This window comes from Panthera uncia, chromosome B4 (assembly GCF_023721935.1).
Source record: "Panthera uncia isolate 11264 chromosome B4, Puncia_PCG_1.0, whole genome shotgun sequence".
Classification (NCBI taxonomy): Eukaryota; Metazoa; Chordata; class Mammalia; order Carnivora; family Felidae; genus Panthera; species Panthera uncia.
In genome coordinates, this window is record NC_064809.1 from 59226065 (window position 1) to 59247055 (window position 20991).

Below are 20991 nucleotides of genomic sequence, written 5' to 3' on the forward strand. Positions count from 1 at the left end.
AAAGAAGATGAGTATGCCTGGAAGGTACTGAGCAGGGAGAGAATGAGATGAGCTGAGCTGATAGAAGTTGAGTGTCGCCCAGGCAGTGAGAGGCATTCAGCTCTTTGAGCCCAGAGGGATTGGATTCACTGATGGTTTTTAACACGTCAGTGGCATCTGCATAACAAATGGACCATAGTGGGAGGAGGGAGCAGTGTGGGAGGGAAGAGAAGCCAATCAAAAGACCCCTGCAGCATTCAAGTGGAATGCTATGATAGGTACTGATAGGAAATACATTTTGGTGTTAGAATCAACATTGGTTTGATGGACCAGATGAGAGTGAAGAAGAGGAAAGAATCAAAGATTTACCTTTCTGACTAAAGCAACTGTGCGGATGATGATTCCATTTACCAGTGTAGAGAAGCCTAGTGGAGGAACACTGAAATGTGTTCAACATTGAATGTGTTAAGTTAAAAAACAAAAACAACCCGTGAGACATCTAAGTAAAAATAGTCATGCTTTGATGGTGATTAAGGTGTATACTTGTTGAGATGAGCACAGGATCATGTATGGAAGTGTTGCATTACAATATTGTACACCAGAAACTAATGTTAACACTGTATGTTAACTAGAACAAAAATAAAAACTGAAAAAAATAGTGCTCCCTTTTGATGTATTGTTATTTTATCTGCACGTGGTCCAGTTGGCCATCCTCCAATGTGGAAAATCTCTGGGGGTCATTTAAAACAAAAACGTCAAGAACTTTGAAAGTTTTCTTGTTCATTAACAATATGTAGGTGGGGGTTATTTGCTCTAAAAGTAAGCACCGGTAATAAATCTTTTGGAGGGTACTCGTGAAACACTCAGATTTTGGAATTTCAATTGTGATGAGCCAAAAGGAAAGAAAATCGTACATCAGACCAAAATTTCTGGTGGGGGGGGGGGGGGGGGGAAGAAAAGATTTTCATCTTTTTGTTCACAGGGCTTAGCACGAGTTAAGACTTTGTAAATATGCCAACGAGAAAGCAAATGAACCTTCATCAGTGTTCTTACATGCGATTCTCGTCAGTCAGCATTTTCTGTGCCTTCAAGAGAGTGTCTCTTTTTAGACACTATTGCAGATTCACAAGTGATTAATTTTTACATAGTTGTAGCATTTAAAACTGTCTGATTTTATAGAATCTCAACATTGTAATTCCTGTATTTAAAAATCAAGGGAAAACATTAATTTATGTAAACAGATTATTTTATAAAACATGTAGAAAATAGGGAAAAGGGGTAAAATTGTTTGTAATTGCACTGGCTGATCACTTTTGTCAATTTCATGTATTTTTTTTTCCATCTTTGTAAATGCATATAAATGTAGCTAAAAGAGGTAGTTTTTAACCACCATTGAAAATTATGTCCTGTTCTAATGAAGAGTTTATAAATAGTGATTTCTCACTAGGAATTATATTTATTTAGATAACCCTTAGAAAATGCTAATATTAATACCTAAATTTTAATAAAATTAGAATAAATATCTAATAAAACCTAAATTAAGAAACTGAGTCTAGTTAATAGCTTTAAACGAGCATATGATTTGCCATTTTGTATTACTCAGAGAATAGTGTGTTAAGCAACATTCTTTGGTTTTAGAAAAGAATATCTGGCACTATTGCCCAGCACTTAATCCTTTTCATCGCTGGAGACGTAAAAGAAATTCTTAAAGTTGCTGCTTTCCTGGATATATGATTGAATTTGTCCCTAAGGCTATTCTTTCTGCCTTAAAATAAATGAAATACAGGGATCCTCTTAAGGAATCAAAAGATTGCCTATCTTTTTTTCTTTTCCTTTTTTCTTTCTATTTTTTGTTGTTGTTGTTGTTTTTGGTTTTCTTGTTTTCCAAGAACACAGTAGTGATGAAGATTGAGTTGTTTACTGGGTGGCTGTAGTACTATTCTGAATTAGTTTGTTATACCACTGGTATTCTCCAGCTTGGTTATTTCTGAACTGAAATTTGTAAAGCCCTAAAATCTGAAACAAAATTATGGGAGGATTTTTGGACTAAATTAACTTTTGATTTCAATGCGGTGAGTCCATGATTATATCTATTAAAACTACCATGAATTAATACCTTTGTTAACACCACCCCCAAGCCGCAGGTGCTCATAGTTTGGGATGTTTCCTAGATGCCATGTTATTTTTCTAATGATTTCAGGAGAAGGTGAGTCTTTGGTTTTTGAAGATGAGGAAAAAAAAAATTATATTCAGTTGGTATTCTTCCACCAAAAGTGAAATGTAAATGAAAAGCTGCTGTTGTCCTCCTTTTGTTTTGTCTTTTTCTAGGCCAGGATAGCGACTTTGAAGATCTGCTCACATCCAGTTCCATCTCCACTTTGCTGGATGCACAAGGTTTTAGTGACCTGGAGAAAAGTCTGTCGCCTACACCAGTAATGGAATCTCCCAGCCGTGACCCATTTAACACAAGTGTTCCAGAAGAGGTATTTACAGAGTCTCAGTTTTTTCTTCATATTGAAGAGATTGTGTCATCGAAGGTTAAGATGCTGTTGACAACATGAAAGACATGGGATCTTTTCTCAGTTTGACTCCTGACTGAGTTTTGGCAATTTTTGTGTCTCATAGGACTTCATTTGAAATGTGTGTTTTTTCCCCTCTCTCTTTAATAAATAAATGCCTTGGGTGATGTCAAAATTATTTAAATAATTCAGGGAAAACATGGGAGAATGAGGTCATCCTAAATAGGAGAGGACAATCTATTTATTAAAGAATAAGTAAGGAATAAATGAAGTGGGGTTAAAGTTTGATTATATAAAGAAGTTGATTTTAGCCACTTCTGATTGTGCCTCTGAAAAATGATGGACTAAAATTTCCTTGACCTCTTTAGGCTTGGAAAAAGCAACTGGACAGGAATACTCAGTCTTGAACTCATTTACTTTTCTTTCACATCCAACTGGTGCCAAAACCTGTTTCCATTATCTGTTGCAAACCACCCCAAAACATTGTGGCCTGAATGACAACACTTATTTTGCTGATGGATCTGTGATTTGGGCAGGGCTCAGCAGGAACATTTCATTTTCGCTCCACTGGGCATCGGCTCGAAAGGCACGAAGGCTGCCCATTTGTATGTCTTTATGGGTGGGGCTCCTTTTGGCTGGGACATCAGCTGAGGCCCTGCTTGGACATGTGACTGCTTGGCTTTCTCATAGCGTAGTGTTTAGGTCCTAAGGATGAGCATCCCAAGAGAACCGGGCAAATTTCTGTCACTTTTTATGATAGAACTCTGAAGTCATGTAGCAGCTCTTCTCCTGTAGTCACAGGTCCACACATATTCACAGAGGGGAAGCATAGACCCTACCTCTTGACGGACAAGTAACGACAGCACATTATAAGAAGAACACGTGGGGCGGCATATACTGGTGCAGCCACATCTGAATAGTACAATCCGCCTCTCCACTCTCCGACTATGATAATTTACACCCCTCTCCCATGCAAAATAGACTCACCCTCTCTTCAGAGACCTCTTGGTCTCATTCCAGTTAGGCGTCAACATCCAGAATCTCATCATCCACACGAGATCAAGATGTAAGTGAAGCTCCTCACGTCTTCTTGGGCACAACTTCTCGAGGAGCACTTCATTCCATTTAAAGAACCAGGAACTTAAAGGTCAAGCTATGTGTCCCCTCTACACTTGTCATACTGTGGTGGGATAGGCATAACAACTGCTAGGCATTCCCATTTAAAAAAGAGGGAAAGTGGAAGACACACAGGTGTCATTAGTCCATAGCAATTCCAAAATTGAGCCAGGCCTACATTGCCAGCTCTTTGACAGAGCCCAGTCCCCTGGGCTCTTGGTTATTCCTTCTGAGGCATCTTTCCATTTCCATAAGAAGGAACTTGTAGGGGCGCCTGAGTGGCTCAGTTGGTTGAACATCCGACTTCGGCTCAGGTCATGATCTCGCTGCCAGTGAGTTCGCGCTTTGCTATGTGAATTCTACTTTAATGAGACTTTTAGTTTGGAAACAATGATTTGATGATGATTGAGCATGTTTAGCGACTTGGTTAAAGGAAAGCTGGGAGGGAGAGTTTGAGGTTGTAGTTAAAGCCCTAAAGTTTGAAATGAAATCAAGAAAATGGGTCACTTGGTTAGTGGAACCATCCCTCCCACCCACATCCCCATGATTAGGAACCCAAGGAGCTACTGTGAACTTCGTACCACAGGGGTAATGGCTCAATAAGTGGCTCGGAACTAATCATAAAGATTCAAACTTAAAAAAAAAAAAAAAAGATAGTGAAATAATTTCCTATTTTACAATAAATATGACTTGCTGTTAACAAAATTCAACCGAATGGATTTTAAAGTTCTTACTGGCTCTATTCATCAATTTATGAATCGAGCGACATCCACCTTAGCAGGTGGAATGGAACTCTAAGGATCTGTACAAAATGAAAGGCTTTTTTAGGCAGAAGGAAGGAGGAACAGGGGGTCATGCTAGGCATTTGCTGGTTGGTTCGAGTAGGGTTACTTTCCTTATGTGCAGCGAAGGGGAGTCTTGGAGCAGGGTCAGGTAACTTGTGTAGAGAAGGCAAGCGCTAATTGGTTGACCTAAGCCTGCCTTTTCTGGGCACCGAGCCGTCTCTGCACCGAGCATAGAAATTTAGCTAAGTTTGGGTTTGCTGACATGGAGCTTAATACAGGCCACTCCGTTTGGGCCCAATCGGGTTATTTTAACAGACTTCACATGTTATAACCGTTTATAATGTCAAGGGAGGAGACCACCACTCAGTAACTGAAAAATCCACAAAGCTAAATTTATTGCCTATTTATTTAACAAAGGGAACTTTGTTGGTCAAAGACAATCTCTTCAGCTGATCGTATGTGGGGTTTCGGGGGATGCTTGGAGCTCGGGGACTGGTGGCCTTGCAGAGGCTGGAGTGAGTTGACATCAGCTGTGAATGTGTGGTTACAAAGGTGAGACTGTTGACTGATTGGCCTCTAGACGTGTGTTCACTGGTGTGAATCCCTACCTGCCTGGTTGACTTCAGAAGTGAAGCGCTGTCACTAATTGGTTGACTGGCAAAGTGAATTCACTGAGGTGAATTTTGTTTATTTTTCTTTACCAGAGTTGTTTTTAAGTGTTTGGTTTATTAGTTTATGACGTGCTCACAACCTAAGTACTCTACAGTTGTCAGAAACTATTTAAAGCCAGAGTATAAAATTTCTTTCGTAGATTCCATCCCTAGGATACATAAGGCATTTGTTGGGGAAAATGTGCCATGCATTTTAGTTGTGGCTCTAATATTGTTATTAAGCAAAGCATTTTAATTGTATCCACAAATTAACCAGTTTGAACAACATTCTGTGTTAGACTGGTGGTAGAAATTAAAGTGAAAACAGGGGTGCCTGAGTGACTCGGGCAGTTGAGCGTCTGACTTGATTTTGGCTCAGGTCACGATCCCAGGGTCGTGGGATGGAGCCCCTTGTCAGGCTCCAGGTACTGAGCATGGAGCCTGCTTAAGGTTCTCTCTCTCCCTCTGCCCTCTCCCCCAACCTCTCTAAAATTAAAAAGAGAGAGAGAGAGAGAGAGAGAGAGAGAGAGAGAGAGATAACAGAGGTGTGTTTACAAAGCGCTTTACCCAAATCTCATCTTAAATCATGACAACCCTGTACGGTAGACATTGCCATTCTCATTTTGCAGGGGAGAAAACTGACACCTAGTTAAGTGACTTACCTAAGGTCACTTAGGCAAGTGTGCCAGAGCCAAGATTTTAACTGGGACTTCAAGTTGTCAGGATCGGCTATTAACTTACTTGATGGTATTTATTATGTTTTATTCAGAACCAAGTTCACGGATGACCTTCCTCCAGAAGGTTTTCTCTGACGAACACTTATTGATGTTTATATACTGAGACTGTTTTATAAATATAAGAATACGTGCTGAACCCAGGTGTATGAAATTTTATCGATAGACCGTGTAATTGTCTTCTTTTTTTTTTTTGTGACTTATGTTTTGTTTGATGGATTGATTTTTGGCCTTTTTGTAATTACATTACAGTTCCACACCGGTATCTTGCAAGTTTCGGTCCCTTCATTATTGCCAGCATCTAAGGGCTTGGAAATTTCCGAAAAAGCAAAATTGCCTCAACCAGAGACTTCGTTTGAAGAGAAGTACGTCATTTATGTTCTGACATTGCAATATAAATGTTCAACAGAGTAGGTCAAGCAAAGACAAGGATGCTCTGCATTCATTTACAAACATAATTTTTCACAGGGGCAAGAAACAGGAAGGCTTGGGCCAAGGGACTTGAAATCAGTTCTGTATTATTGAAATAAAAGGTGTGGAAGCAAGGAGTCACAAGAGAGGAGTCAGGGGAGGTATGGTGGTCAGGTTAGAGAGGGATTTTAGGGCCTTTGGGCTTTATGTCTAGGTCATAGGTGGCCGTCAACAAGTGTTGCCAGGTCCATAGTGACAGTCATGTGCCTGAGGCTGCCTGTAGGATGGCTGGGAAGGATTCAGGACAGGGATACCCTAGTTTCTCCATCAGCAAGTAGAATTTTGAGGGAGCATATTCTCAATTACTTAGTCTTACAATTAGACCAAATAAAAGAAAATATAATGGAGTATTTGTAAAGAGAGTGAAATATATTCCCTCGCACAGTTTTTTGTTTTTGACAATTGTGTTCACTTAGAATATGTATGCTCTTTTACAGTGCATAAATTCTTTTTTTTTTTTTTTTTTTTTTTTTTTTTACATTTTAGTGATGGAAAAATAATCCTTGGTGCTGCTGTTGAAACCCAGCCTTCTGATAGTTTTTCGTAAGTCATATTATTGAATGTAAAAAAATGTCACTTGAGACCTGGCAGAGAGGAAGCTTCTATTACACTAACAATAACCAAAATTAAAAGCAAATGACTCTGAGGCCTGAATACATTAATGCAGGTGTAGTGGTTGGATGGGGGTGCAGGTGAGGTTTGTAAGTTAACAAAGAAATACTTGCTCGTTGGCCATTATCTCATGCCAGGTTTTTGCCCATCTTTAACCTTCCTTCATCAGCTTTCACGTGAAGTTCAGTGCTTTGAATTTGAGGTTTGCACTGACTTGCAGTTTGACTCTAGCAGAAAAGAGTCACAGAGGATGGTGTGATGGCTGGAAAGGCTACAATGGTTTTTCGCACTTTCAGTGTAGTAAACCAACCCAACATCTGTGTTTATCCAAGTAAAAGTCTGGATTAAATTAGGAAAATATATGTTCAGAGCAATACTCAAAGATGAGATCTTTTCTTTTGTTTATTCTGTTCTTTTGTTTATTTGGTAGTCAACACTTCTTTTTCTTTCTTTTTTTTTTTTTTTAATTTTCTTTTTAATTTTTTTTAATTTACATCCAAATTAGTTAGCATATAGTGCAACAATGATTTCAGGAGAAGATTCCTTAGTGCCCCTTACCCACTTAGCCCATCCCCCCTCCGACAGTGCCTCCTGTGACCCTCAGTTTGTTCTCCATATTTATGAGTCTCTTCTGTTTTGTCCCCCTCCCTGTTTTTATATTATTTTTGTTTCCCTTCCCTTATGTGAATCTGTTTTGTCTCTTAACATCCTCATATGAGTGAAGTCATATGATTTTTGTCTTTCTCTGACTAATTTCACTTAGCATAATACCCTCCAGTTCCATCCATGTAGTTGCAAATGGCAAGATTTCATTCTTTTTGATTGCTGAGTAATACTCCATTGTATATATATACCACATCTTTATCCATTCATCCATCGATGGACATTTGGGCTCTTTCCATACCTTGGCTATTGTTGATAGTGCTGCTATAAACATGGGGGTGCATGTGTCCCTTCGAAACAGCACACCTGTATCCCTTGGATAAATGTCTAGTAGTGCAATTGCTGGATCATAGGGTAGTTCTATTTTTAGTTTTTTGAAGAACCTCCATACTGTTTTCCAGAGTGGCTGCACCAGCTTGCATTCCCATGGTAGTCAGCACTTCTAGCAACTTACTTACATGTAAATATATGAGAATTGCCTTTTAATTTTTTTTATGTTTATTTATTTTTGAGAGAGAGAGAGAGACAGAGTGCAAGTGGGGGAGGGGCAGAGAGAGAGGGAGACACAGAATTTGAAGCAGGATCCAGGGTCTGAGCTGTCAGCACAGAGCCTGATGCGGGGTTCAAACCCACGAACCGCAAAATCATGACCTGCGCTGAAGTCAGATGCTTAACCAACTGAGCCACCCAGGTGCTCCCAATTTTTTTTATTTTTTTTTAGTCTTTATTTTTGAGAGAGAGAGCACGAGCAGGGGAGGGCAGAGAGACAGAGAGGGAGACACAGAATCCGAAGCAGGCTCCAGGCTCTGAGCTGTCAGCACAAAGCCTGACGCAGGGCTTGAGCCCATGAACCACAGGATCGTGACCTGAGCCGAAGTCGGATGCTTAACCGACTGAGCCATCCAGGTGCCCTGAGAATTGCCTTTTAAAAGGTTCTTTGTATGTTTATATTATTTTGCCTCTTAGAGGAAAGATGTTGCTTTTTTCTATCTCTTTTTTAAGCTGGTCACATATTCCTGCCTTCAAAATCTGAGCAAGACCAGCTCAATATAATTGAATGCTACTTATGTGAAAGTCTCTGGATGTTTACAGGGTCACTTTGCCTTTATTAGGATAGCAAATAAATTACTGTGGGCAGCAATGGGGATTTTTCTATTATGCCTTGATCATAACTATAAAATGAAGTGCTTTGTCAGATTCAGAAAATTGATTCCTTTGTGAACTGAATTGTAATGCTTTGGTCCTTTATTTTAATTACAAGGATTATATATAAATAGTATGTGAGTATTTTAAAAGTTTCTGGTGTAAATGTATACAGGTAAAGGATGTACCACTAGTCCATGGAAAACACTTTCACTTTCAAATATTGACATCACAGGGATAGTCCTACATGTTTTTCCAGCTATCCTACCATGTGCAGGACATTTAGAGTTATTGGCAGGACAGTTAACCACCTCGCTTTTAAAAGAACGAAATGTTATAATTTAGTTAAGCACATAAGTGACTGCCTGAATCCAGAGTTTCTTTTATTACCAGGATTCAACCCACACACAATTTTAGTTTCTTTCCAAGATATTCTACTTAGAAACAGTGGCACCAGAGGCACTTATTATCAATCCTTATTACTATTATTGTTATTTTTAGAACTTCGAGTCTGCAAAAGTCCAGCAGCCTGGGCAATCTGAAGAAAGAGTCATCAGATGGGGTTGGTTCTGTTTGTTTGTTGTTGTTGTTTTTTTTCTCTTGGTTACCCTGAGAAGAAAATCTTCAGGGTTCTTCATATTTTCCATTTTGCAGATAAAACTCTTTTAAGAAGAGCTTGTAGTTTCTCTAATGAAAAATTATTAGATATCACTGTTAATGGTGAATATTAAGAAATATGAATATGAAGGATTGAAAGTAGTATATAAAACAAAAAAATGAAGACTTTAATAAACCATTACTGAAAATAAATGAAACTGAAATTGTATAGCTTTGAAGTAGATGTAAATTTAATTTATGGAATTGTATGTGACACATTCTCAACATATAAGGGACTGTAACAACCTTAAAATACTGTTGTTGTTTTGAACAGGATACAGAGTCTGTCCAGAAGCCTTCAGAGGTAATTTTTATGTCTAGATTATAATACAAATATGTTTGAGACTTCTAATACCTGTGATTGCTTAAATGCCTCCAAAAAACCAAAACTTAGAATCTCTAAAACATGTTAAATGAAAGAAGCCAGACACAAAAGATCACACATGAAATGATTCCACTTATGTGAAATATCCAGAATAGATAAACCCATAGAGACAGAGCACAGATTGGTGGTTGCCAGAGATGGAGAGAGAGGAAAGGAAGCTGCTTAATGGGTAAGGGGTTTTATTGAGAATGATGGAAATGCTGTGGAACTAGGTGGATAATGGTTACACAACACTGTGATTGTACTAAATGCCATCGAACTGTTCGATTCAGAGTAGTTACTTTTTATATTTCACCTCAATAAACTGTTGTAAAAAAACAAACCAAAAAACCCCAAACACTCAAATCAGGCTGTTGATGTTCTTAATGGTCATACTTTGACTTCCTTAGACCTCACAAAAAGTCCTTCTTAGATCACCAGTCTTAGACCAGCCATTCATTTACTATAGCCACTGTCTGTTTACAGCAAACATTTTGGTGGGGTTTTTTTTGTTGGTTTGGTTTTTGTTTTTTGTTTTTTAAAGACATTATCAACAGGGGCTCTGGTTATTCTTTCCTCTGATTTTTAATCATCAACTTTGTAAAGGGTAGAGAGGCTACTTCCAAGTGCACTCTCTTGACTGTTGGCTCTTAATGCCTTGAGCCATACTGTAGGTATCATTGATGAGGCACAGACAGTCTCTACAGCTGTGATTACAGTCATTCTCTGTCCTTTTTGTCTTTCCAGTTCAATAAATTATTAAGTGATTTTGACATCAGTAATGACACAGATAACAGAATCACTGAATTATAGCACCTACAAACTTGTAGTTACGATGAGCAGTAGATATGTAGAATAAAATCACCACCTTAAAGCCTGTGTCCCCTCTCCCCTTTCTCCACCTCTGCAATAAAAGAAACAGAGGGCAAGAGATTTTAGAGAAATGGAAACATGCAAACAAAAGCATCTTTGTTTGGATAATACTACAACAATATAATAGATCATATTTCTGTAACTGTAAATTCAAATAACCAGAAAGCTCAAAAATAAACAGTAATTTTTTTATTTAAAAATTTTTAAGTTTATTTATTTTGAAAGACAGCGTGAGTAGGGGAGGGAGGGAGGAGGGAGGGAGGGAGGGAGAGAGAGCGAGAGCGAGAGCGAGAGCGAGAGCGGAAGGGAGGGAGAGGGAGAGAGGGGATCCCAAGCAGGCTCCACACTGTCGGCACAGAGCCAAATGTGGGGCTTAAACTCACAAAACCGTGAGATCATGATGTGAGCCAAAACTGAGAGTCAGATGCTTGACTGACTGAGCCACCCAGGTGCCCCAAAAATAAACAGTACTTAAAGTATAACTTAATAGTTAGATTATGGGGCGCTTAGGTGGCTCAGTCAGTTAAGCGTCCGACTTTGGCTCAGGTCATGATCTCACAGTTTGTGAGTTTGAGCCCCGTGTCGGGCTCTGTTCTGTCAGCTCGGAGCCTGGAGCCTCCTTTGGATTCTGTGTCTCCTTCTCTCTATGCCCCTCCCCCACTCATGTTCTGTCTCTATCTCTCAAAAATAAATGTGAAAAAAAAATTTTTTTTTTTTTTTTTAAATAGTTAAATTACTAAGCAGGCTCAGTTGGTTAAGTATCTGACTCTTAGTTTCAGCTCAGGTCATGATCTCACAGTTCCTGGGATCAAGCCCCATGTCAGGCTCTCTGCACTGACAACATGGAACCTGCTTGAGATTCTCTCTCTGCCCCTCCCCCACTCACACTGTCTCTGTTTCTCTCTCTCTGCCTGCCCCATTCACATGAACTCTCTCTCAAAATAAATTAAAAAAATAATACAAGTATAACTTAATTACACTTCTTCATAAATACCTTGAAATATTGTGGACAGCCCAAGTGGCTTCTAAATCAAGGAAGAAAAATTTAATTATAGCAAGTTTAGTTTTGATGTTAAGTATATCTGCATAGTCTTTGAAAATTAGTCATCCGTGTTTGGTAACTTGCAGGCAAGATATGAATATATTCCAGAACACCACTTAAAAAAAATATTTAACAGTCACTGATGGTGTCTTCATTTTATTATTAATTCTTTGAGAAGAGGAGCACCTGGGTGGCTCAGTCGGTTGAGCGACCGACTTGAGCTCAGGTCATGATCTCACGGTTTGTGAGTTCGAGCCCCACATCAGGCTCTGCTGACAGCTCAGAGCCTGGAGCCTGTTTCAGATTCTGTGTCTCCCTCTCTCTCTGCTCCTCCCCCACTCATGCTCTGTCTCTCTCTCTCTCTCTCTCTCTCTCTGTCTCTCTCTCTCTCAGAAATAAATAAACATTAAAATTTTTTTTAATATTTAACAGTCACTGATTGTGTCTTCATTTTATTATTAATTCTTTGAGAATATTTAAAATAACTAGAGTAGAATCTCTTTATACTGCTGGTGTAGAAGTGGGGTTAATGCCTGCTTTGTAGAGTGATTATATTATATTGGGCTTCTACTGATGCAGTTATATTACAAAGACTGAACTGTGTTATAGCCAAATATGTGTCATAATTGTTAGAAAAATAAGAAACGTGGTGTTCTGGTTATGTAATATCTTATTTCCATGTCCTTGAGGGGAATGAGGCAAATAAAAATTGAGAATTTTTTTTACAGTGTTGGCTTTTTTTTAAATTTTTTAAAATGTTTATTCATTTTTGAGAGAGAGGGGGAGAGAGCGTGCATGCGCGAGCAGGAAAGGGCAGAGAGAGAGGGAGACACAGAACTCGAAGCAGGCTCCAGGCTCCACGCGGTTAGCACAGAGGCTCGAACTCACGAATTGTGAGGTCATGATCTAAGCCAATGTCAGACACTCAACTGACTGAACCACTTAGGCGCCCCCAAATTTTAGGATTTCTATACCTTAAATACTTCAAGTCCTAAGCACGTGAGTGATGACCATGTTTTTGTTGCTGCCATAGCTGTTGTTTTCTTAAGTAGCTTTCAGCATTGACCTTTTAAACTTATAATATTTGTAATCAATCTGTTAGTTCCATCATTCTTCAAAATAAAGTCAAATATGTAACATATCAGGTGTTGCACCCGGCATGTGCTAATAATTATGCAAGTTAGTGGTGTGTTACATTTATTATTACTTCTCTCTCAGGATAAAACTCCAGCAGAAAGCAGCCCATTTGGAAGCCTCCCTCCAAAAGCTCCAGGACATGAGGCCTCCATGGATGACAACCCCTTTGGCACTCGAAAAGCCAGATCTTCCTTTGGGCGTGGCTTTTTTAAAATAAAAAGTAACAAGAGGACAGCAAGTGCCCCCAACTTGGGTATGTGTGGCCAAAATGCCTTTGCTTTAATTCTTTCAGAATGAGGAAAAGATCGATCTCTTCCCTTGTTCATCTATTTGTGTGTTTTTCTCTTTCTCAGAAATGAAGGTGAATGACTTGGGGGAAAAGTTAGGAAAAAAAAAAAAGGCTTCCATGGGTTGAATTCAGTGGTAAAGATAGTTCTGGGTAGGCTCTCACCCTGCTCTCCTTGTTGGAGCATAAACGTAGAGGAAAGACCAAAAACCCTGATGCCCTCTGACTTCATTGTAAACAGCTTCTCATCTGTTTTGAAAGTGGGTAGATTAACCCCATATTGAAACTGCTAATGGAGTCTGCAACGTTGGAAGCACAGTGTGGTGCTTGCCTTTCCTCCCACTGTGTGTATTTTGTGAGTAGGAGTTTGATCCGTGTTTCATTTTGTCATTCTCCTGTGTTCTCTCCATTGGGCTGCGTGTGATTGTGTGCGTTGTTGGGATATCTGAAGATCGTAAACGAAGTGCCAGTGCACCCACCTTAGGTATCGTACCCCTGCATGCCAGCCTTTGCCAGTGCTGTCCTCCAAACTGAGCTAATCCTTGCCCTGGGCATCTGTGATCTCTAGAAAGCGAGCTGGCAGCAATCAGGAAATGTAGTCCTTTACTCCAGAAAGTTCCGTCCACCTCCTGCTGAAAATTGGGACTCTCTGTAGAGCCTATGCTTCCAAGCCTAAATGCTGTTTTAACCCATGCTAATGACACCTCGCGAGGGGCTCTGGGGGGACCTGGAAGTGCACACAGCACCCCTCGGAGTCCAGGGCAGGACTATCCTGCATCATAAATTCCAGCCTTTTCACCCTTCGAGTGCACACTGTCTCACACTAACTCCCAGGTCCCAGCAGTACCTTCTTCTCCATGTTTATGTTATCCCCAGAGAGAAATGTTTTCAACCAAATAGAGAAGTCTGTAGAAAATGGTCATCTCAGACTTACTTCATTCGGGGGACATCATTCCGACATTGATTGCTTTGAAGATGGAGGTGACGTTTAGTGACACCCAAAGGAGCTCTATGTGATATCCAAGGAGTCACCCCCAAAGTGATTTAAGGAGAGGGGAGGCTCAGTAGGGAAAAAGCATCCTCAAGACAAAAAATAAGAATAGGATGCTTCTTAAATGAGGGTGAGTTAGGCAACATTTTCAGGCATGCCAGTACCCATGATGGCTTTAGGGTTTCAAAGGCTCCTTTGGATTTTGGTTTTATTATCTTGCGTGGGTACCCACATGCCTCTTCATGTGGGTCAGTAAAGGTAACCTCTCTCTTTGTAGTCTTACTTTTCTAGGATAAACATGGGATAAAATCCAGACAACTATTTTCAAATTTTTTTGCATCTTTCTCAGAAGAAATAAATTGTCAATGCTAAGAGCCGAGTACTGCTTATTATAACCTATAATCACAGCTGTGCTTCATAGAAAAGTCAATCTCTGCAACTTTTTATCTTGCTGAAACATCGTTCCTGTGATTTGTGTACAATTTTTACTTTCCTGAAAAAGCATACAGTCTCACATTGAGGAAACAGTACCCCTTGTGTTTGCTAGTGTGGAATCATCCATGAAGGGACAGCTGAATGAATTAAGCTAGTTAATGCTCAGAAACTGAGGAGTAGCAAATTTGGATGTTATTCTTTCAAGGCAGAATCAACAGGCACTGATTTTATATCTAAAGAAAAATTTATGCCTATCAGTTCATTCTTTTCTCAGCACATAACAAGAGATAAATAGGAATACCTCTCTTGCAAAAAGAATTGATGGAAATTGGTAACTGAGATTTGATGTAAATGGCAAAGGAGAGGAGGGAGTGAAAACACTATGACAAAGAGTTTGAACTGGAGTAAGAGGGAGAATATTAATTAGTATTAAGGAAATATTTAAAAAGCAAATTTAAGAGAAAACTCAGGAAAATTGCGTGGTTTGTTGAGTTCAAGATGTCCCTGGCACACCAAATTGGGAGTATCCATAGATGTTCATATACTGAGCCTGGGGAGAGAGATTAGGTCCACAGGTTTTGATACCAGCAGCTTATATATGAGGGAAGCCATCATTTAGTGCTGAGCGTGGAGTGGGTGAGCTTGTCTAGAGATCCTACTGAGGGGACGTAGAGCAGAATCTTGGGGTGAAAGAGGTAGAGAAAACAGGTGCTACAGCAAAGAAGAAACTATCAGATGGCAGATTTGGGAGAGTGTTGTAACAAGAAGGTGAAGGAGATGGTGATGTTGAAGAATGTAGGAGGAAGTCCACAGTACCAAGTGCTTTGCGAAGATGGAGAATGATTTCATTATTAATTCAATCACTCGAGGAAAGATTATTACAATCCTCTCATACCTTTGAATCTCAAAGAGGCTATCACTTGTAAGTTAATCTATACACAATATCATACAAAATATTCTACATACTGTTAATTTATGCAGAACAGCCAACAGAGCAAAACATACATCTGTGTTCCATTTTTAGTATTTGTAGGGTGCTATTTGTAAATCACCGATGAAAGAACAACAGAAGAAGAATGTATAGCAATTGCTAAAACCAAAAAAGGTTAATAACATTTAGTCACATTCATTCCATACTTAAAGCTCATTGAGTTTGTATTCTGTTCTTGGAATAGCTGAAACAGAGAAGGAGACAGCTGAGCACCTAGATCTTGCTGGTGTATCTTCCCGGCCAAAAGATGCGCCAGGAAGTAGTCCCTTCCAGATATCTCCGCCGTCGCCAGATTCCAAAAAGAAATCCAGAGGTATCATGAAACTCTTTGGAAAGTAAGTAACAGAGCACACAAATGGAGTGGGCTTTGTATTATATGTTGCCCAAATGTAGGAGTAAATGGAAAATTGGCAGGAAAGAAGTGTGAAACTTTAAGTCTTTTGTGTTCCCTTTATGGAAGGAAGATTGTGATCTGGAATTCATTAACTCACTGAGTCTCAGTTAACGTTGAAATCCAAGTATCAGTTCCGACCATACATAAGCAATGTTCTGATTAAAGTCTAAGGTCTCATCAGGTCTCATACAAGGCAACGTGGTATTGTGTCTTCTGTTCAGACTTAGGAGAAGTCAGTCAACTACATTCAATCCAGATGACATGTCTGAGCCTGAATTCAAAAGAGGAGGAACAAGGGCAACCGCAGGGCCGCGACTGGGTTGGTCTCGAGATTTGGGACAGTCTAACAGGTGAGAACAGCCGAATGAATGCACTTTTTACATGTCTACTTAAGTGTCATGGCCGTGAACACCTGCGATGTTAGTATTGTCCCTGGGTTGGATGGTGGAATCCATTGCTTACTGTTGTGCCTAGCGAAAGGGTCCATCATCTTTATAGGGCAGTGCCATTTGGCATTGGTTGGTGAAAATCATGCAGAAGATGGGGGGCTCTGTGAACTAGGGGAGGGACCAGAGCTAAAGTGTCAGCAACGTCTCGGTTGGAATGATTTTTGGACTTAAATTTGACAGAGAAAATAATTACTGTAAGTACTCTAAAGCACAACTCTGGACAGATGGGATAGCATAGTGGGATAACATCCAAACACAAACTGTTTGGATCTGGTTTCTGGCCTTACCACTTCCTATACCACTATACCACTTCCTTACCACTTCCTGGGTCACCTTGAGCAACTACTTCCATGCTCTGTGCCCTTGTTTCCATGGTGTTAATTAGTACATTCCCCAAAAGGCAATTGAGTTTATATGCATTAAGTATCTGGCAAATGGTAACTGTTCAAGCAACATTAATGACTAGTGGATTCTGTGAAAGCACCTAAAGATGTAAATTCTATCAGAATTACTAAATTTATCAGGACCTTGTGATGTTTTCTCTGTTAAGACTCTGTGAACTTTTCCTTCACTCTTATCCCAATTTAGGGCCGGTTTGAGATTACTACACTGACCTAAGAATAAAGAGGGTGGGGTTGGCAAACATCTAGTACAAATCATTGATACTAAATCTTTTGAATGTGATAATGGGCTAGAAACCCTTTAAACATGGTCCCTCCCACTCACGCAGAAGACTGGACACAAGTTTCATCAAGGAGGAAACTCTGGCTTTCTTCAAACACTGGAGTCTCGTTTGCCATATGTTCTCTTTGTACACAGTAGAGGACTTCCTTGTGCCTTAAAAGAAAAAAAAAAAGCCTTGTTTATTTACACATTTTTTTTTCAAAGAGGAACACACTATGTGTCAAAGTAAAAAACCAAAAAACCCAGAACTTTGCTTTGATTACATTTTTCTTTTGTCGTTGTTTACATTTTTCTATACTCAGTGATGGCATATTGCTCTCTTCCCATTGGTTACCACCTGGAGAGAAACCATAATTCTGCTAAAGTTAATTCAAGTTAGACTTGATTTCTTTCAGTCTAACCTAGTGTTTTCTGTTTTGGAATTCAGTCTTGAAGCAACATTGATTGAAACTAGCACAGTGACTTGACTTGTTCTTTCAACTTGGTTTTCTTCCATATGACGTGTTCTTATGCAATCATATTGAATCTTTTGTAGTTACATTTGAAATAAAAACCATGGTCTTATGAGGTAACTTTTAACTGCAGTGCCATTTCCTCCTCCAGATATGTCCGGAAACTTTCCATGGTCAAATGGGTACCACCAGGGAATTCCCATGTCAATTCGATATATAGTTGTTCAGTCTTGATGATAAGTCACAGGGTTGGCCTCTGAATTGTTTTTCATGCAGTTGTTCCTTTTCCTACAGTGACTTGGACATGCCATTTGCCAAATGGACCAAGGAACAAGTTTGCAATTGGCTTGTGGAACAAGGCTTGGGGTCCTACCTGAATTCTGGAAAGCATTGGATTGCATCTGGCCAAACACTTTTGCAGGCTTCTCAACAAGATCTAGAGAAGGTGACTACTTCTCTGTTTGTTTAGACAATGGATACTGAGAAGGAGACTATGAATGTAGGATTTCTAGAAAGGGGAGTGGGTGGAGCCAGTCAGTACTCTTGAAAACATTTATGTTTTCTGCTTCACACTCTTTTTTTTTCTTTATTTCATGGACTTAACAAGAAGTACCTGGTCTTAATGGTTCCTTATGAAACATGTAAGCCACTGTTTTAATGTAAGCCACTGGGCATTTTAACGAGAAATAGTTGTATAGACATAATAATAAACCTTAAGCTCATATTTCTCAAAATCATTCTGTGGCTTAGCATGGGCCCCACTTCTCAATGTAACGTGTGCAATTCAGCTTTACATTAAGGGGGAAAGAAAAGGAGCCTTACATCTTATGTCTAATTATTTAACATTTCTTCCTGATTATTTAACATTTAGTTCAAAAACAGTAGAATTTTTCTTTTGTGTGCTATAATCCCAGTCTTACGAAGGAAGGAGCCTAGTAGAGAGTATAGCCTGCCACTAAACTAATTGCAGTGGTCTTGGCTTTCCAGAGGGCTTTTGTTCAGCAACATCTCACTAGCCTGAGTTAGTACACTGATTTAATGTGATTGTTGACTCTTTAACACTAGCTTCCCTTGGGGAGAATTTGCATTTTTTGCCAGTGGTATCCAGCCCATATTGACAGAATTGTAAAGCTGGTGTTTCTGTTTATTATTTCAGGAACTTGGAATTAAGCATTCACTTCATCGAAAGAAACTCCAGCTGGCACTGCAAGCCCTGGGATCCGAAGAAGAAACCAATCACGGAAAGCTGGATTTCAACTGGGTCACTCGTAAGAGGGTTCTTTCATTTATGAATGAATGAATGAATGAATGAACGAACAAACGAATGAATGAAATAGTAAAGCTGCTTTTTCTTTTTAATCATAAGTACAGGTGTTCTGTGCCTCACTAACAACACTGATTTCTCTCCTTTAGGATGGTTGGATGATATTGGTCTCCCCCAGTACAAGACGCAGTTTGACGAAGGACGAGTAGATGGTCGAATGCTCCATTACATGACTGTTGTAAGTGATTTACTCCCAGGTTTTTTTTGGAGGTGGGGAGAGGTAAAATTGTTTTTCTCTGAGAAACACAGAAATAGAGTGAGTAAAATACATTGTTTTCAAAATGATTCCACCAGGATTTGAAGGTGTTGCCTTAACTTAAGAAGAGCAGTAATATTTTCTTTTAAGTTGAAGTTGTAGGATTTGATGATTGCAACACCACTGGGAAATTTGAAACTCTGATTTAAGCTATGTGAAACCTAATCTAAACTAAGCTGTCCATGGGGAACCTGGGTGGCTCAGTCAGTTAAGTGTCCAACTCTGGATTTCTGCTCAGGTCATGATCTCACGGTTTGTGAGATCAAGCACCATGTTGGGCTCTGTGCTGACAACACAGAGCCTGCTTGGTATTCTCTATATCCTCTCTCTCTCTCTCTCTCAAAATAAATAAATAAACTTTAAAAAAATAAGTAAGCTGTCCAGAAAGTTGATTTTATATATATTCAACAATGTATAATTGAGGTGCACACTTTGCATAAATGTTCTAGTATGTGAATTATATGTAATAAAGATGTTTAAAAACTAGAATGTAGAGTTTTGAAGCCCTGGCAATTTCTGAGTTACACATTCCTATATGCAGTATCCACTCAGAAGAGACCGTCCTTCTGACCTGACATCTACAGAGGCTTGTCTTCTCTCCTCCCTTCCACTTTTGAGACTATTACCTGAAACTTGCTTCCTTTCCCACTTCAGCTCCATTTGACTAGGGCAGGAGTTACAGGATAAAGAAGAAGTAGGGTGAGGTAGACCACCTCTGATTCCTTCATTATTGTTTCTTATTTTTAGCCTTCCATCCAAGAGGTGGAAGGACTTGTCCCTACTTTACAACAGTGGGGGGAGAGAGATTCCAGGAGAACCTATTCTAGATTCCATAGGACTATTAGTGTACTATTACATTAGATGCTTTTATTTAAAGGGCCTTTTGTCAGCTGGGCTCTGGAACCATCTACCATAGTATCTTCTTTAAATAAGTTGAAATTTTCAAACACCAATTTTTTCAGGATCAAATTTGAGGTTCATCTGATGGGCTTTGTTTTCTTCTATGTCATTGAACCCAAGTCCATACCTTGGTGGGCACGTAACGTATACCTGCTTGAAATAACACCCAACATGTGGTACATTGAACATTTACTGTGTTCCAGGCACTCTCTTGCAAGCACTATACTCATATTAATACTCAAGTCTCAGCAGAACTTGAGTTAGCACTCTTCTTGTCCCCAGTTTTTAGACGAGGGAGTGAAAGAACTGAGAAATTGAGTAACTTAGCGAGCTTTCCACAGCTAGAAAGTGGTAGAAAGTCACAAAGCATTTGAACCTAAGCTTTTTCCAGATTCCTGCTCTTAATGCTCAGCCTAAAACAAATTTAGTAAATTCTTGCCTGCCCGTCTAGGTATAGGTTTGTTCCTGCAGGAATGCGAGCAGATTCAGGCTTAAAATCACAAAGGAAGTGCATATAACTTTTGTGGCTATAAAAGAATATATTATCTTAGAAAATTTGACCCCAGGAGTTCTAAGTCACAAAAAATCTGTTTTTAATGTGGTACCCTGGGTTGGATCCTGGAACGGAGAAAAGATGTAGTGGAAAAACTGGTGAAATCTGAATGAAGTCTGCAGTTTAGTTACCATTTTTTATAATCTATGTTAACTCCTTCGTTTTGATGACTATGTCATAGTTATATAAGTTGTTAACGTAAGGGGAAGCTGAACGAAGGGTATATGGGACTTTGCTCTGCTTTGATAACTCTTCGGTAAATCTAAAATTACTTAAAAATGAAAGCTCTTTTTAAATCTAAAAAAAAGTCTGGTTTGATTTAAAAGAAAATAGCCCCTACTTTTAAAATCCCTTAAGCTGGGGCGCCTGGGTGGCTCAGTCGGTTGAGCGGCCGACTTCGGCTCAGGTCATGATCTCGCGGTCCGTGAGTTCGAGCCCCGCGTTGGGCTCTGTGCTGACAGCTCAGAGCCTGAAGCCTGTTTCAGATTCTGTGTCTCCCTCTCTCTGAACGGGGGAGGGTCAGAGAGAGGG

The 20991-nt window shown here is 39.5% G+C and overlaps 1 protein-coding gene across 10 annotated transcripts in view; it reads left to right on the top strand.

Annotated features, from left to right (window-relative positions):
- Positions 1-20991, top strand: part of PPFIBP1 (PPFIA binding protein 1) — a 172094-nt gene that overhangs the window by 143206 nt on the left and 7897 nt on the right. For 6 of the 10 annotated variants that reach the window (XM_049627178.1, XM_049627181.1, XM_049627184.1 and 3 more), the window contains 12 exons: positions 2308-2462; positions 6036-6148; positions 6741-6797; positions 9174-9234; positions 9604-9633; positions 12827-12998; positions 13483-13515; positions 15633-15783; positions 16064-16192; positions 17722-17872; positions 18584-18695; positions 18841-18929. In XM_049627178.1, the coding sequence (XP_049483135.1) occupies positions 2308-2462; positions 6036-6148; positions 6741-6797; positions 9174-9234; positions 9604-9633; positions 12827-12998; positions 13483-13515; positions 15633-15783; positions 16064-16192; positions 17722-17872; positions 18584-18695; positions 18841-18929 (1253 nt within the window). The remainder of the gene's footprint in view (positions 1-2307; positions 2463-6035; positions 6149-6740; positions 6798-9173; positions 9235-9603; positions 9634-12826; positions 12999-13482; positions 13516-15632; positions 15784-16063; positions 16193-17721; positions 17873-18583; positions 18696-18840; positions 18930-20991) is intronic. The other 4 variants (XM_049627183.1, XM_049627185.1, XM_049627188.1 and 1 more) reach the window with 2 other exon arrangements.